This window comes from Penicillium maclennaniae, assembly GCF_028827695.1.
Source record: "Penicillium maclennaniae strain IBT 15551 chromosome Unknown utg000003l:1.0-5670915.0:1.0-5674809.0, whole genome shotgun sequence".
NCBI lineage: Eukaryota > Fungi > Ascomycota > Eurotiomycetes > Eurotiales > Aspergillaceae > Penicillium > Penicillium maclennaniae.
In genome coordinates this window covers 1-13,837 of record NW_026623215.1, presented here as the reverse complement: position 1 = coordinate 13,837, position 13,837 = coordinate 1, and the positions used below count along the sequence as shown (strand labels likewise).

General features: G+C 42.2%; 2 protein-coding genes across 2 annotated transcripts; both read left to right on the top strand.

The window, feature by feature from the left end:
• Positions 1-1,718, top strand: N7477_002086 (glycosyl hydrolase family 79 C-terminal domain-containing protein; the record flags this gene model as incomplete). The annotated part of the gene is made up of 4 exons (XM_056963749.1): positions 1-218; positions 281-778; positions 857-1,139; positions 1,200-1,718. The coding sequence occupies 4 exons, from the start codon at positions 1-3 to the stop codon at positions 1,716-1,718; spliced, it is 1,518 nt and encodes a 505-aa protein (XP_056823702.1).
• Positions 1,719-8,488: 6,770 nt separating this feature from the next.
• N7477_002085 (F-box protein) lies at positions 8,489-10,411 on the top strand (the record flags this gene model as incomplete). Its single annotated transcript, XM_056963748.1, has 2 exons — positions 8,489-9,955; positions 10,025-10,411. The coding sequence occupies 2 exons, from the start codon at positions 8,489-8,491 to the stop codon at positions 10,409-10,411; spliced, it is 1,854 nt and encodes a 617-aa protein (XP_056823701.1).
• Positions 10,412-13,837: the final 3,426 nt, after the last annotated feature.

Here is a 13,837-nt window from a genome sequence, read left to right as displayed (position 1 = left end):
ATGGCAACCGCGAGAGCAATCCTAGAGCCATCCCAACACCGCAGCAGGATACTCCCTACTGTGCCCAACGACCTCCAGGCATTCTCTATTGAATTCGCCTACTTTCCTGACTATGCTGGAAACAAGTCTTATCCCAATGAGTTCTCCAAGAACCTTCTTGCCAACTTCAAGACTATCACGGGCGTGCCGCCGACAGTGAGAGTCGGAGGTACCTCTCAGTACGTCTAGATTTCTTGAAAAGCCGCTTTTCCCTTGACCAGAGAATCTGACGCACACACAGAGATCATTCATACTATCATCCCGACCAAGAGGAAAACATACAGCTTATCTATGCGAACCCGAATGACGACCAGCCAGATACGATCTACTATGGCCCAACATTCTTTGAGTCCTACCATACTCTGGGCAATGTCAAGTTCTTCCACGGACTAAACTTGAATCAGAACCACTCTATCCAGATACTTCAAGAGGCTGCGGTCGAGGCATGCACCTCGATCGGTCCTCAATTGGAGCTCTTCGAGTTGGGCAACGAGTGGAACTTTGCACCTGGAGAATACCGCGCAGCTAATTACTCAATGCTGGACTATGTGCATGAATGGAACCAGAAATCTGCCGCTGTTAAGGCCGCTGCTCAAAAGGCTTGCCCTGGACCTTTCCCCGGGTTCCTCGCGCCTAGTTTTGTGCTGGGTAACATCATCGAGAGCCAGTGGTCTGCGGAAGAGGTCTTCAACCTTGGCTACGATCCTCAGAGCTTGACCAGGGAGCTTTCGTTCCACAAGTGAGTTGTTCTCCCTTCATCACTCCCAATTTTATCCAACTGACTCCCCTCGCCTCAAGCTACATGGGTGTCAACGAGCCCCCCCCATAATCCTCCGGTGGATTGGGATCTCCAACGTATGGTTTCTGAATATAATATGTCGAAGCAAAAACTGACCGCAACAGGCCGCCTGATGAACCACACCAATATCCAAGAGAGTCTAGCATCCCAGATCCAGCGCGCCAAGAACCTCGCGTACCTCGGACATCCTTATGTTCTTGGAGAGCTCAACTCCATCGCGAACCAGGGCATCACTGGCGAAACAAACACATTTGGAGATGCCTTGTGGCTAGTTGATTTTTCCTTCTGGGCTGGCGCTCATGTACGATCATCCCAATGTCCCTTATCATTGCGATAAAACCCCGTTAACATATCCCTACAGAATATCAAGCGCCTCCATTTCCACCAAGGCCTCGACTACCGCTACGCGTCATGGCAACCGATCCTCGGCAAGGGGCAACCCCCTACCACTCGTCCCCCGTACTACGGCCAGATCATGGTTGCCTCTGCTCTTGGCCACTCGCACAACGCTCGCGTTGTCAACATTCCCTTGGATGAGGAAACCGAGTCTGCTTACGCGATCTATGATGGAGACAGACTGTCTAAGCTTGCCGTCATGAACATGCAGGCTTTCAACCAGACAACTACTGGTATCCGCCCGAGCAATGAGTACCAGTTCAAGGTCCCTGGCCACTACCGTCAGGCCAAGGTTGAGAGACTGATTGCGCCAGGAAGCGATGCTACAGAGGAAGTTACCTTTGCCGGTATCTCGTATGACCATGACCTTGCAATGGGTAAGCCCGTTGTGGTTGATCCCAAGGAGAAGTTTGTGGTGATTAAAGATGGTGTTCTCCGTGTTGTTGTACCTGATTCCTCTGCCGTTGTCGTGTCGCTTAATTGAGGTACTTCATCGTACACCTGAAAGCAATACACAACAAAACGTTGTTTCCGCGTTTACATATACTTCCAGTTATTATAAAGAGGTATCAAATTAAGCGGAACCCGTTCAGCGTGGTAATAGGAGCTAGCATTTAGGGAGAGAGACGTCTGTATTCGAAAGGCTATAGGGAAAGCCTGGGGATACCCCTATATCAATTCTCACCGTATCCATCCGCTACATCCCTATCCATCTCTTTTTTTGCAATTATTCAAGTTAATTTACAGCTAAAGATGGATCAAGCCCTTGAGCCAATGTCGGGATATCCAAAAGGAGACCGGAACCCTTTGAGCGGCAGAAATGAAGCAAATGGTCACGGAATTACCCGTAAGAATTAATGACAAATCAATTGTGAAATTTATGGTCTTGATATCAAATCACACAGAGCTCTATCTAGGTTTCTGTCTATCCCTTCCAACGATAATTCCTCCAAATACAAATTGCATAATGAAAATGTGTTATATAGGTCCTAGCTTCTTCGGAGACTGTTAAGATCTAGTTATTTAGGATAGAGCCTATCGACTAGATAGAAGATTAACGGCGTAGTACTGAAACTGCTCATTCAATCGCAAGACTGAATCTTAACAGATTTAAGTTCAGGGGACTATGAAACCCCTTATTATACACGAATCTATGTCGATCCTCAGAGGATCCTTCCCCTGAAGTATACTAGGGAATTGCAGCAGGCCTAATTCCTAACAAATACCTACTTAGAATAATCGCATGATAGCCCTTAGCAGCACGAAGAGGTGCTAGTATATTACTAGAGGGTCGTGATATGGTACGCGGCATGACGCTCAGATCCGCGGGGGAGCATGAAATTAGTGACTCAGGTCCCATCTTGTGAAAATGTCTTGAGAACACAAATCTCATCCCGCGGAAAAGCATGATTTCTTACATCGCTAGGCTAAAGTTAGCTAAAGCCGTAGCTATGAAAGTTCTCAAACTTCGAGACAAGAGAAGAACACTAAGACGAATCACGGTATAAGGACTAAGGCCCTAATCCTTGTCGGTGGTGAACAGGCGTCCTTTATGCACATCCGTCTACTATATCTTCTCGCAGCAATCACTAGCGTAGTCCCCAATTATCTTCAACACCTACTATAATATTTTCTTAGGAATCTTATACTATTACACGCTTTTGGTCCGTGCGCCTATATGTAAAGGTCCCGTAGACGGTAGGAACCTAATATGCTATTATATATAAAATATCCGAGATCTAAATACTCCTTACCTTAAGCTAATTAGTAATAATAAAAATATTAATAATATAGAATTAGTTATTGTCGGCATATAAGGGGAAAGCTACCACGAAGCACTTCGTGGCCCCTTAAGTCCGTCGGATCAACCTTAGTCCGGCTAGGTCAGTCGGTGCCGGACAAAGGAAGAAGTTCAAAGGTCGTAGGATAGACTATAAGCAGATATAGCCTAAACGAAGGCAGAACCACAGTCCTCAGGATCAAAGGAAGAAGGTAGAGATGACTTTGGAAAGTGGAAAATGACTTCAGGAGAGTGGAAATGACTTGATTCTATCTGCTAGAAAAGAAGGACGTATTTATAGGCTAGGATAGCCTAGAAATGACGTCTAGAATGACATACAAATGACGTACAAACACTAGGCAGCAACATAATGAAGGTGGCAAAGAAGGGAACCGAAGAGAAGCGAAAAGAATGATATCAAGGATCGACGGTCTGAGCCACCCCGAAGGCATCCCCGTAAGATCAGGCTATGCATGCCCAAAGGTAGACCATTTTACCCCTGAGGGAAAGTGGTCCGCCTATCCTTAAGGGGACCGAGGGTCGAAGTCTGTTCACCGAGGTCCGAAGACTATGGTCGAAGTCCGCGGGCAAGATATGCCCGAAGGCACCCCCGAAGGAATGGACCATTCATGCCTGAAGGCGGACTATTTACCCCTAAAGGAAAATGGTCCCGCCTATCGTTCGGGGGAGGGCCGCGGACCAGAATCAGAAGTGGTCAACATATCATTTTGATAGAAGAAAAATCTGGTCACGTGATCAATACAATCTGGTCTTATATGTTGAATATAAGGATAGATCTTTCTATGTAGCATTAGTCTATATTCCAATAATATCTAAATATATATTAGATAAAGATTTAAAGCTAAGTAGGACTTCGCTTTATACTTAGTCCTAATTTAGGAAATAAGCTATAATTATTATAAATATTTATTAGAATAATAATATCTAATAATTAAATACTAAAGATAACTTTATATCTAGCGATAGGGTTTAGAGAATAATTATTTAGTTTTTAATTATAAATTAATAGAGCCTTATATATATTTTTTTTGGAAGAAATAATTAATATTAGTAGAGCTAATTATATATATAAGATAAGATTATAAAACTCTTAATACTTAAGAAAAAAGAAAAATAAATATAATATAGTAACTAAATTTAGAAGCTTCTATTCCTAGATATTCTAATTAAATACCTAAATAAGCGCTCGCTAACCTTAGTAAGTTAATAATTAATTAGTTTAAAGCTAAGGGATAGTCTAAGTTATATATATAGCTTATATAAGTAGCTTATAAATATTTAGTTTATCTATCCTCTTCTAATATTATAGCTCTTTAAGATATTTATATATTAATAAGGTACTAATATACTTAGTAGCTAAATAATTAAGAATCTTTTAATATCTTATATATATTATATTAGGCCTTTTATTCTTTATATAAGCTATTTACTTAAAGCTATTCTAATAACTTATTTAATACTTTTTATCCTAATTAATTTATTTCTTTTTTCTATAATCTATTTAGAGCTATTAGATTATAAACTCCTTACTTATTTTATCTTTATATAATAGGAGTTAATTTATTTAGTTAGGTTTAATTTATATAAGGCTCTTAGGCGCTAAAGATACTCTTTATAAAGTATTAAATATTATATTAAAAGTAAGCTAGCTTAATAGGAATAAGCTTATAAATAAAGTATTATTTAGGATAAGATATTATAACTTATTCAATCTAACCTTTTTAATTACTAAGAATAAATATATATTAGAGATTTAGGATATAATAAATATATAGGTTATAAAAAGATAGAATAAGAGGACTTATAAAGGTTTTAGATAAAACAAAAGCTATTATATAAAGAGAATCTATTTATATTGGAATATAGACCAACGCTACATAGAAAGATCTACTCTTATATTCAACATATAAGACCAGATTGCATTGATCACGTGACCAGATTTTTCCTCTATCAAAATGATATGTTGACCACTTCTGATTCTGGTCCGCGGCCCTCCCCCGAACGATAGGCGGGACCATTTTCCTTTAGGGGTAGATGGTCCGCCTTCAGGCATGAATGGTCCGTTCCTTCGGGGGTGCCTTCGGGCATGCCTTGCCCGCGGACTTCGACCATGGTCTTCGGACCTCGGTGAACAGACTTCGACCCTCAGTCCCCTTAAAGATAGGCGGACCACTTTCCCTTAGGGGTAAAATGGTCTACCTTTGGGCATGCATAGCCTGATCCTACGGGGATGCCTTCGGGGTGGCTTAGACCGTCGATCCTTGATATCATTCTTTTCGCTTCTCTTCGGTTCCCTTCTTTGCCACCTTCATTATGTTGCTGCCTAGTGTTTGTACGTCATTTGTATGTCATTCTAGACGTCATTTCTAGGCTATCCTAGCCTATAAATACGTCCTTCTTTTCTAGCAGATAGAATCAAGTCATTTCCACTCTCCTGAAGTCATTTTCCACTTTCCAAAGTCATCTCTACCTTCTTCCTTTGATCCTGAGGACTGTGGTTCTGCCTTCGTTTAGGCTATATCTGCTTATAGTCTATCCTACGACCTTTGACCTTCTACCTTTGTCTGGCACCGACTGACCTAGTCGGACTAAGGTTGATCCCACGGACTTAAGGGGCCACGATCTGCTTCGTGGTAGCTTTACCCTTTTAGTCCAACAATTTATCTTAGTTATATAAAGATATAAGTTAATATATTATTTTATAAGCCCTTACTTAGCTAAATTCCCTTATCTAATTAGATCGCGAAGAGAGTAATCCTTAAGACTCTTAGGGTAACCCTTAAGACCCTTAGGGTAACCCTCTAATTATGTAGTCTTAAGTTTTATAATTAAAAATATCTAAGTCTAATAATCTAGATCTTTAAACTTATTTTATATAATAACTAAAATACCTATAAGAAATCTAAATTAGTAACTATTTAAATAAGTTTTTATTTATTTTATAACTAAAGAAATCTTTCGATTTAAGATATTTTTAGTAATAAAAAAAATATATTTACTATTATATAAATATAGCACTCTTACTTTACCTTTAATATATATTTCCGTAATAAAACTCTTAACTTTCTATAACCCCCCTTAAAAACTGGCTACCCACTATATAATTTAAGTTAAATTTCAGAATACTAAGATAATAATATATAAGTTATCTATTTATAATTTAATTTCTTTAAATTTCGTAGATATTAGTATATAATTAAGGAATAATGGAAATTGATACTAGAATAGCTATAAATAATAATATTTTTATAAGCTAAATCATTAATTTCATATATCCGAAATAGGAAAGGCGCGAAGAAATTATATATTTAAGGGTCCGACGGACCCTCCGCGAGTAACCCTTAAGGGACCTTTAGAGGGTTAGAGTCAGGGTTAAGGTCGGTGAGGTTAGACCCTAACCCTCGGAGGTACGGGTGGAGGTTCCTGATCTTGGACCTGCGGGGCGGGTGAGTGCTAGGTCTACTTAGGGGTTCTTTACTAGGTCTAGTATCAGAGACTATATATTCTTTAATATACTAGAGTACTAGCGAGGGCACCTAGATACCTATATAACCTTAGATATAGTCTAAGAGCCGTTTTATATTGTGGTTAGCTTTTATAATATATTTAATAAAGTTTCTTAGCTCGGCTTGTGTATCCCCTAAGAGGGGTAACTAGTTATTCCCCGGCGCCACTATAATAATAATTACACGAATATAGGATCAAATGATAGCGCATGGAGTTAATTAAAACCTAAGCAAATTTTAGTGGGCTTAGCCCTCGGCGTTGCGGTGCGATTTCAAAATTTGATTTACGCAGAGATATATATTTTCGCATAAAGTCAGTCAGATTTCGGTCGTAATAGAGATCTCGCATGCCTTCCAACCCCAATCCGAACGTTGTAAAGACACCACTCAATTTGACTATGCTCGATTGAGATTTTCCCAACACTTTCCAAGGGGATAAGCTGAGGTGGGTCGCCTTCTTGATATGGCTAACCGCTAGAACGTCCGATCGGTGAGTATTCAGTGTCTCAATGGAACACAATTTCAGAGGGTGTGCCTGTACCTGAGACAGATGGGATTTCTTAAGACAATAGTGTCATCCGGCACACTGTAATGTATATTCAAGGACAGCCGTTGAGGCACTAGATCTTTCATGCTTGTCTCACTCCGCCGTTGCCGCACAGTCCAACCGGGTGCTGCTTGTGCTTCAGAGAAAGAGCATCGTAAGTGACAAGAATATGCAATTTCATTCAGCGACGATTATGAAAACATGACCCTTTCAGCACTTTCCTTTACAAACCTGGACACACTATGCGTTGATCACGCGGCCAACCGCATTCCTGTGATGACATGCTAGGCCGATCTCATCGGCTGATCGCCGTGTAAAGTAGGTGTGGCCAGGTCCGCTAAATCAAAGTCTTGCCAAACTCCCCACCTGGGAACTTCTGATATAGGCAAGTAGGTGCAATCGAAGCGTGCCATTCGATGACATTAAGCACAAGGCAGATGCTGAATACGTTCTTTCTGAGAGTGCATCACCGAAAGGCGTTAAAGATTAATTGATGACAACATCCGCTAGACATTCCGTTCATAGGGATTGCTCTTACGAAGTTATCCATTTATAATACTATTACGGGGTGGCCCGCCCGGAGGTGGGAGGTGGGTGAGAAGCAAAAGGCATGGTGCGCTACCATCAGCTACATTATACCATTATACGTTCTGCTAGACCATGTCTCTGAGAAGAGAACTAGCCGCCATAGATTAGGAGTCTTCTCTGGCTTCATGAAAAACAGAATTCAGTGCTTAGGGTTCTCGGAAATGACTCTTTATACCACCGAACTGGATGGCAGTAGTGAGAATCAAGCAGACGCAAAGGTCCTGATATTGCTTGGTTCCAAACCATAGGATTGGTGTAGTATGGGAAATGTTAAAGGGTTCCGTCTGTTCGAAAGTTCCATGTCATTTATTTAAGTATGTCCTTGAATCTCTGCTGTACATACAAAAATCAGGTGTTCATAGATATCAAGTTACTAGGAACCCACGTCAGACTGAGTTGATTGAGGAAGTCACTTCATCGGTGATGAAATCAGAATGAAATACAATACAAGTATTCTGTACCAGTATGGCAGCAAATTGGAAGTACGCCGCAAGTCTTTCCTTCAATTGAGGCTAGGAGACATCGCCACCAAGAAGGAGTATAAGATATGATCAATGAGCGAGTAGTCGGTTTTGTTCTGAATTCAGAGTCAATTTCACGAAGTCTTAAATTTAGCCAAGGCCTCAATGATTGGCGGTGGCCCTCTCACTTTGCGCAGCGAAGTTTGATCTGAACTACGAAATCACATACATAATCATGATTGATGGCTTCAATAGGCGGTGAGAAGTGACAGAATAGTGCGATAGTTCGCTCCCGTCAACGCAGCTTCATCAAGTTTTAAGAAGATAACGAAACTCTCCCTCGTCTAGATTATGATCGCCAATTCAGCCCGAACAGACCCCCTGGCAATATTGCCACCGGAAATTGTGCTGCGCGTATTGGACTTTGCTCCTATCCCCGCTCTTGCGTCCTTGACAGCTGTCTCTCGCGCGTGGCACCAATTCATCGACGTCACTCACCAAGAAGCTATCTACTCTTCCGAGACCAAAACCACCAAAGACTCCAGTGTTGGACGTAACCTTTCAGCTTTCCCGGAATACACAAGCTTCTGCGGGCTTTATGAAAATATAACGTCATGGAAGGACCTTTGCAAGCGACAAACGCTACTCGACAAAAACTGGGCCAAGCAGCGCCCCGTTACTCGGGAGTCGGTGTTGCAAGTCGGCAATGATCCCGTTTGGAGATTCCGTGCCGATTTTCAACGCCGGTTCTTCGTCTCTACCTCACACGCCGGTGGCTTGAATGTCACCGACATGGATACCGGCCGGATTATATGGCGACTGCCCTCCACGCTGGTTCGAAATGAGTATGCAGTACGTCCTTATGCCCATCTGGAATATCAAGATGGGATGGCTGTGTTTGATCGAGAGGGAGATGCCGTTGAAGTGTGGCAGGCCGGTTTGGAAGGTGCAGCTCGTGGAGAGTTTCGACGAATCGCAATTTTGAACCATAATTGTCAAACAAGAGGATTCCAGCTGTCACATTGGACACTTTGTGTTGTTTCGAACGAAGGACTTGGATTCGTATATGACATGACCGAGCGCCCACCCAGGTTGATAACGCGGATCGGCATTGATCGTGGCGCGGTTGGTCATCTGGACCAATGCGAGAATGCTGTGATATATTCTCTCGGAGCCCAAGGCTACCATGTCCATGATAAGAAGTCGGGTGAACTTCTTGGCGTGCTACAGCCATCGCGCGTTTCCGAAAAATACCACATTCGACCACCTGCCACCCCATCTTTTTCTGCAGGCTCGACCTTGGCAGGTGCTGCACAGAACGGACTGGTATCCCAATACTCGCCGTCCGAAGCCCCTAGAAAGCCCTGTTTGAAGCCCATTAAGCTCGTGAATGGTCCTTTGCCACCGCCGAGCGACCCGGATCATGTCTATCACCGAGATGACGAATGGGGTGCTGGCATGCTTAACGGTGATCTTTTCGTTGGGTTCTCCCGCGCGGGTCGAGTGTTTGTATGCTCAAGCTGGCAAAAGGCTCTTCAGGACGAAGCTACTTTCGCCAAACATTGCTCTATCATCGAATGCGAAGCAGATGGAACCAGCTTTGACCTGGGCGGCTGGCTATCTGTGCGCAACCATCGTGTGATGTTCGAGATACAAGATCAAATCTATGTCGTCGCACTGGATGAGTGTGACAAGATTCAAAACACCGATCGACCCGTTCGTGCATCTTACTCACTAGTCACAAGTTCTGCTCCGCAGCTGGCTGTCCCAGTCAGCTTCATGGCGCTCTACGACGACGCAATCATGACCACCTACACTGTATGTCGCACATTTCCACGCAATAACAGGAATCAAGGTAAGAATCAGAGTTGACTTTCGACAATCTAGACCCTCGGCTGGCGCCAATCGCTCTCGAACATCCCAGGCGACGCTCCCCCTCCGCAGCACCAAAATGTCGGTCGTATTTTTCCATCCAAGACCATTCGCATTGTCAGTCTGGCTCCAGACCTGCCGGAAGGCAAATTCCCCGCCATCAATGAACACGAATACCAGGAGGAAATAAGTTGTGAATCCCTCAATCGATCGGACCCGGCAGTTGGAGAGGTTTGGCGTGCGCAGGCCGGATTGCTACAATTGTTCAGTATATTTGGTAATGAGTTTGGCGAGGAACATGACGATGATGACCATGATTTGGGTGATTTCGCCGCAGTCTTGCCCGATCATGAGATAGACGAGGAGTGGGAGGATGTCGATGAGAACGAGGACACCGCATGAGGATGAAGAAGAACATGAGGAACTCGAACGCCCTGTGCGCTCCTTCTACTATTGGGCTTCTGTGCAGCCTGCTAAACTGCCTGTCCGGGTAGCTTGGAATTTTCGTACTCAGGGCCAGCTGGCTACGAATTCCTTGTTCATGCAAAAATTTACTAACGAAGACAATAAATGGCCCGGTTACTAACCGCAATTTAGGCCGTAGAGGTGACAAGATCCACACTAAAATTGTCAAAGGCTGAAAGGCTATCTTGGACCGAGCGATATTACCAGTTCGAGCATTCTTGTGACAATGCAGGCAAAACGTGTTATCCCGGACATCGCTCGACTTGTCCATTTCTCAAAATTATCATCGAAGAAACACTACAGTCAATCAAATGGGCATCATACTAAGAATACTCATGTTCACTAATTTGCACCCCACTATTCGTTCCATCTCTCTACACGGCCAGCATTTTATTGTCTCATGAAATGTTTCACGCCATGAGCATAGGAAAAGACGTAAGCGATTTAGTAACTTCTTGTGAAGACTGATATTCATCCCAGACTAGAAGCGCATGATGGGCTTGTGAGCCCCTGGGTGCTGCAAAGGGCCTAGGTAAGTACCCTTTCCCACTCCCCGTTCCGTCAACACACCTTGAAATATTGTAGTTCAAGTACATGCCTCAAAGTGAGATCTTCAACTCTCTCCGATGGACCGGAAATGAGGTAATCCAGCTTCTATGAATAGCCTTACTTAGGCGATCATTTCCAAGGAAATCACCTTCGGAGTTACACTTAGAAGCATCAGAAGATTCGGGTTTCTGATTTGCTTCTGTCAGAGAGGACAACTGAAGATGGAGATGTATAAGAGTGATAAATTAATGCAATAAGAGAGTAGGCTAAGTAGGATACGTTTTAAACAGCTTCCATTCCTTCGGTTTAATAACTAGTGTAGTCACAAATACGCCAATGATTTGTACATATGCGAGTAGGCAATATAGATTAGTTGAGCAAGTAAAGTCAGAGACGCCTAAGATGTTTGAACAGGGGAGAAAGGGCTCTTAGTATCACAAGGCGAAGAAATAACTATTTACCTAAGATGAATAGAGGGCTATTAAGGTCTTAGAACTTTCCACCTGAAAGAACTTCTCATAAGTGTAGGAGTTTCCAGTTTCGATATGTGAGTGGCAGGACGCTTAATTACGATCGTAAGATAGGCGATACGCTAGAAATTGTATCAGCGGTAGTTTGGAATAATTCCTAACAAAGTATTTCCTGAAAATATATTACCAAATACTGAATAATAGGATAATCCGCTGTCTGTGCAGTCATTTGTTCCATACATATCGTGACGCATAACTATCTCCAGGAATCATGGAGAACGTGATCAGGAAGGAGCCGTTGGGCTAACCTAATTTAGGATAGAAGTGGTTTTGTTCTATAGTTACTCGTTTCCCTCTTTCTCTCTTCTTCCTCTCTCCAGTTTAGTGTTACGCGTTGCTAACTGGTCACGGTAAGTGGCCTGCGCGAAGATAGTACGTACCGAAGAATACTTAATTCTTATAGAGTAGAATTAGTATTTATACTAAGTGGGCTAAATACGGCCTTCCGGGTACTAACTATGAATCCTAAAACAATAACTAATAACCGTACCGTTTCCTAGTCTCTAAGCTTTATAAGGTCAGATTACTAAGGAGCTGGTAGACCTAGCACTCACCCGCCCCGCGGGTCCAAGATCAGGAACCTCCACCCGCACCTCTAAGGGTCAGGGTCTAACCTTACCGACCCTAACCCTAACCCTAACCCTCTAAGGGTCCCTTAAGGGTTACCCGCGGAGGGTCCGTCAGACTCTTAAATATATAATTTCTCTACGCCTTTCCTATTAGACCTCATAAAGAACATTTTGAGGGCTGGCATCTCCCGCTAGACCTGGCACTCACCCGCCCCGCGGGTCCAAGATCAAGAACCGCCACCCGACCTAGGCCTAAGAGAGTCGCGAACTTATACCCTTTACCACACACTAAATCTATAGATAATAGGGAGTTTAAATAAATTATTAAATAAGGTAGTAAGTAAATAATATCGTGTATTCACTAGGATACCTATAGTGCGTAGGGAAAATATAGAAGCCGAGCATAGTTTAAAATACAGAGGGTAGCCTTAGTCGCAAATATAGAGGGTAGCCTTAGTCAAAAATGCATAGGGTCGGGTTAGTCCAAAATGCAGACCTAACCTTATATATTTCTGACTAAGTCGACCCTATATATTTCCGACTAAGTTAATCCTACATATTTCCGACTAAGTCGATCCTATACATTTTCGACTAAGTCGATCCTATATATTTTTAACTAAGTTAATCCTATATATTTCCGACTAACTCGACTAAGTCAACCCTATTCCCTCTAAAGCCGCTTACACTTATATTTACCGCAGACTTTATAATAGCCTCAGATTACGATCTCAGTGACTTTAATTTAATTTAATTCAAATTCTATCAACCTAATTGAGCCTAAATAGTGTTATCGAGGCTATATAGGCGCTTTATCTAAATCCGAAGCAGAACTTATTATCCGTAACTCCAGACGCGTAGCTTATAGTAAATAGTATATATAAAGGAAAACCGGCCTCTATAAGAGGCCGGCATAGAAAAGAGTATTAGAATATCTATATCCTACGTATAATTAAGCCTATATAAAAGTTAAACCCAAAAGATAATACCTATAGTCTTTCACTTCTTCTGTCCCCTTGTCCCCGCTATATACTCCTACCTCTTTAGTGTTAGTTTTCTATTCCCCTTAAAAGGAAGAATACTAAGTGCTTCGGTTCTTAGTTAATTGCGATACGTAGTGAATAAATTATTATTTCGGTAGCCTAACTATTCTCGGTAGCCCGGTCTTATTATTCGGTAATATATATATAGTGTCTTTATAATCTTTCTATAGCCGTAAGGCCGATTTATTTATAATTATTATGTGGTTCCGGCTCGATATATCGGAATTATCCTAAGAGACCTATTCAATATATTATCGTAATAGCGTAGCGGGCCGCGCGTAGGTAGGATATAATAGTATCGTAGTTTATAGTGTTACTAAGGTCGGTGCGAGCGACCTTATTAAGTATAATTCTTCGCAGATCACTATATAGCGGGTATTAGAGTAAGATATATCTTGGCGTTTGAGATCCTTACTCGTAATAATAGCGGTCTGATTCCCTTTCTTTAATTTTATATAAGAAGTGACCTAGTCTAATACGTATCGACCTTATTTAGATAAGGATAGATATATATAGCTTCGATAGCCCCTTATATAGCTCTAAGACCTTCCGCGTTGGCGCCTTAATAAGGCACTTTATTAGCTAGCCTATCTTCTCCCTCTTTTATTATTTCTTCTATCTCTCCTTAATACGCTTACGGATATTACGCTTCGCCACGGAGGCTAGGCGGATAAA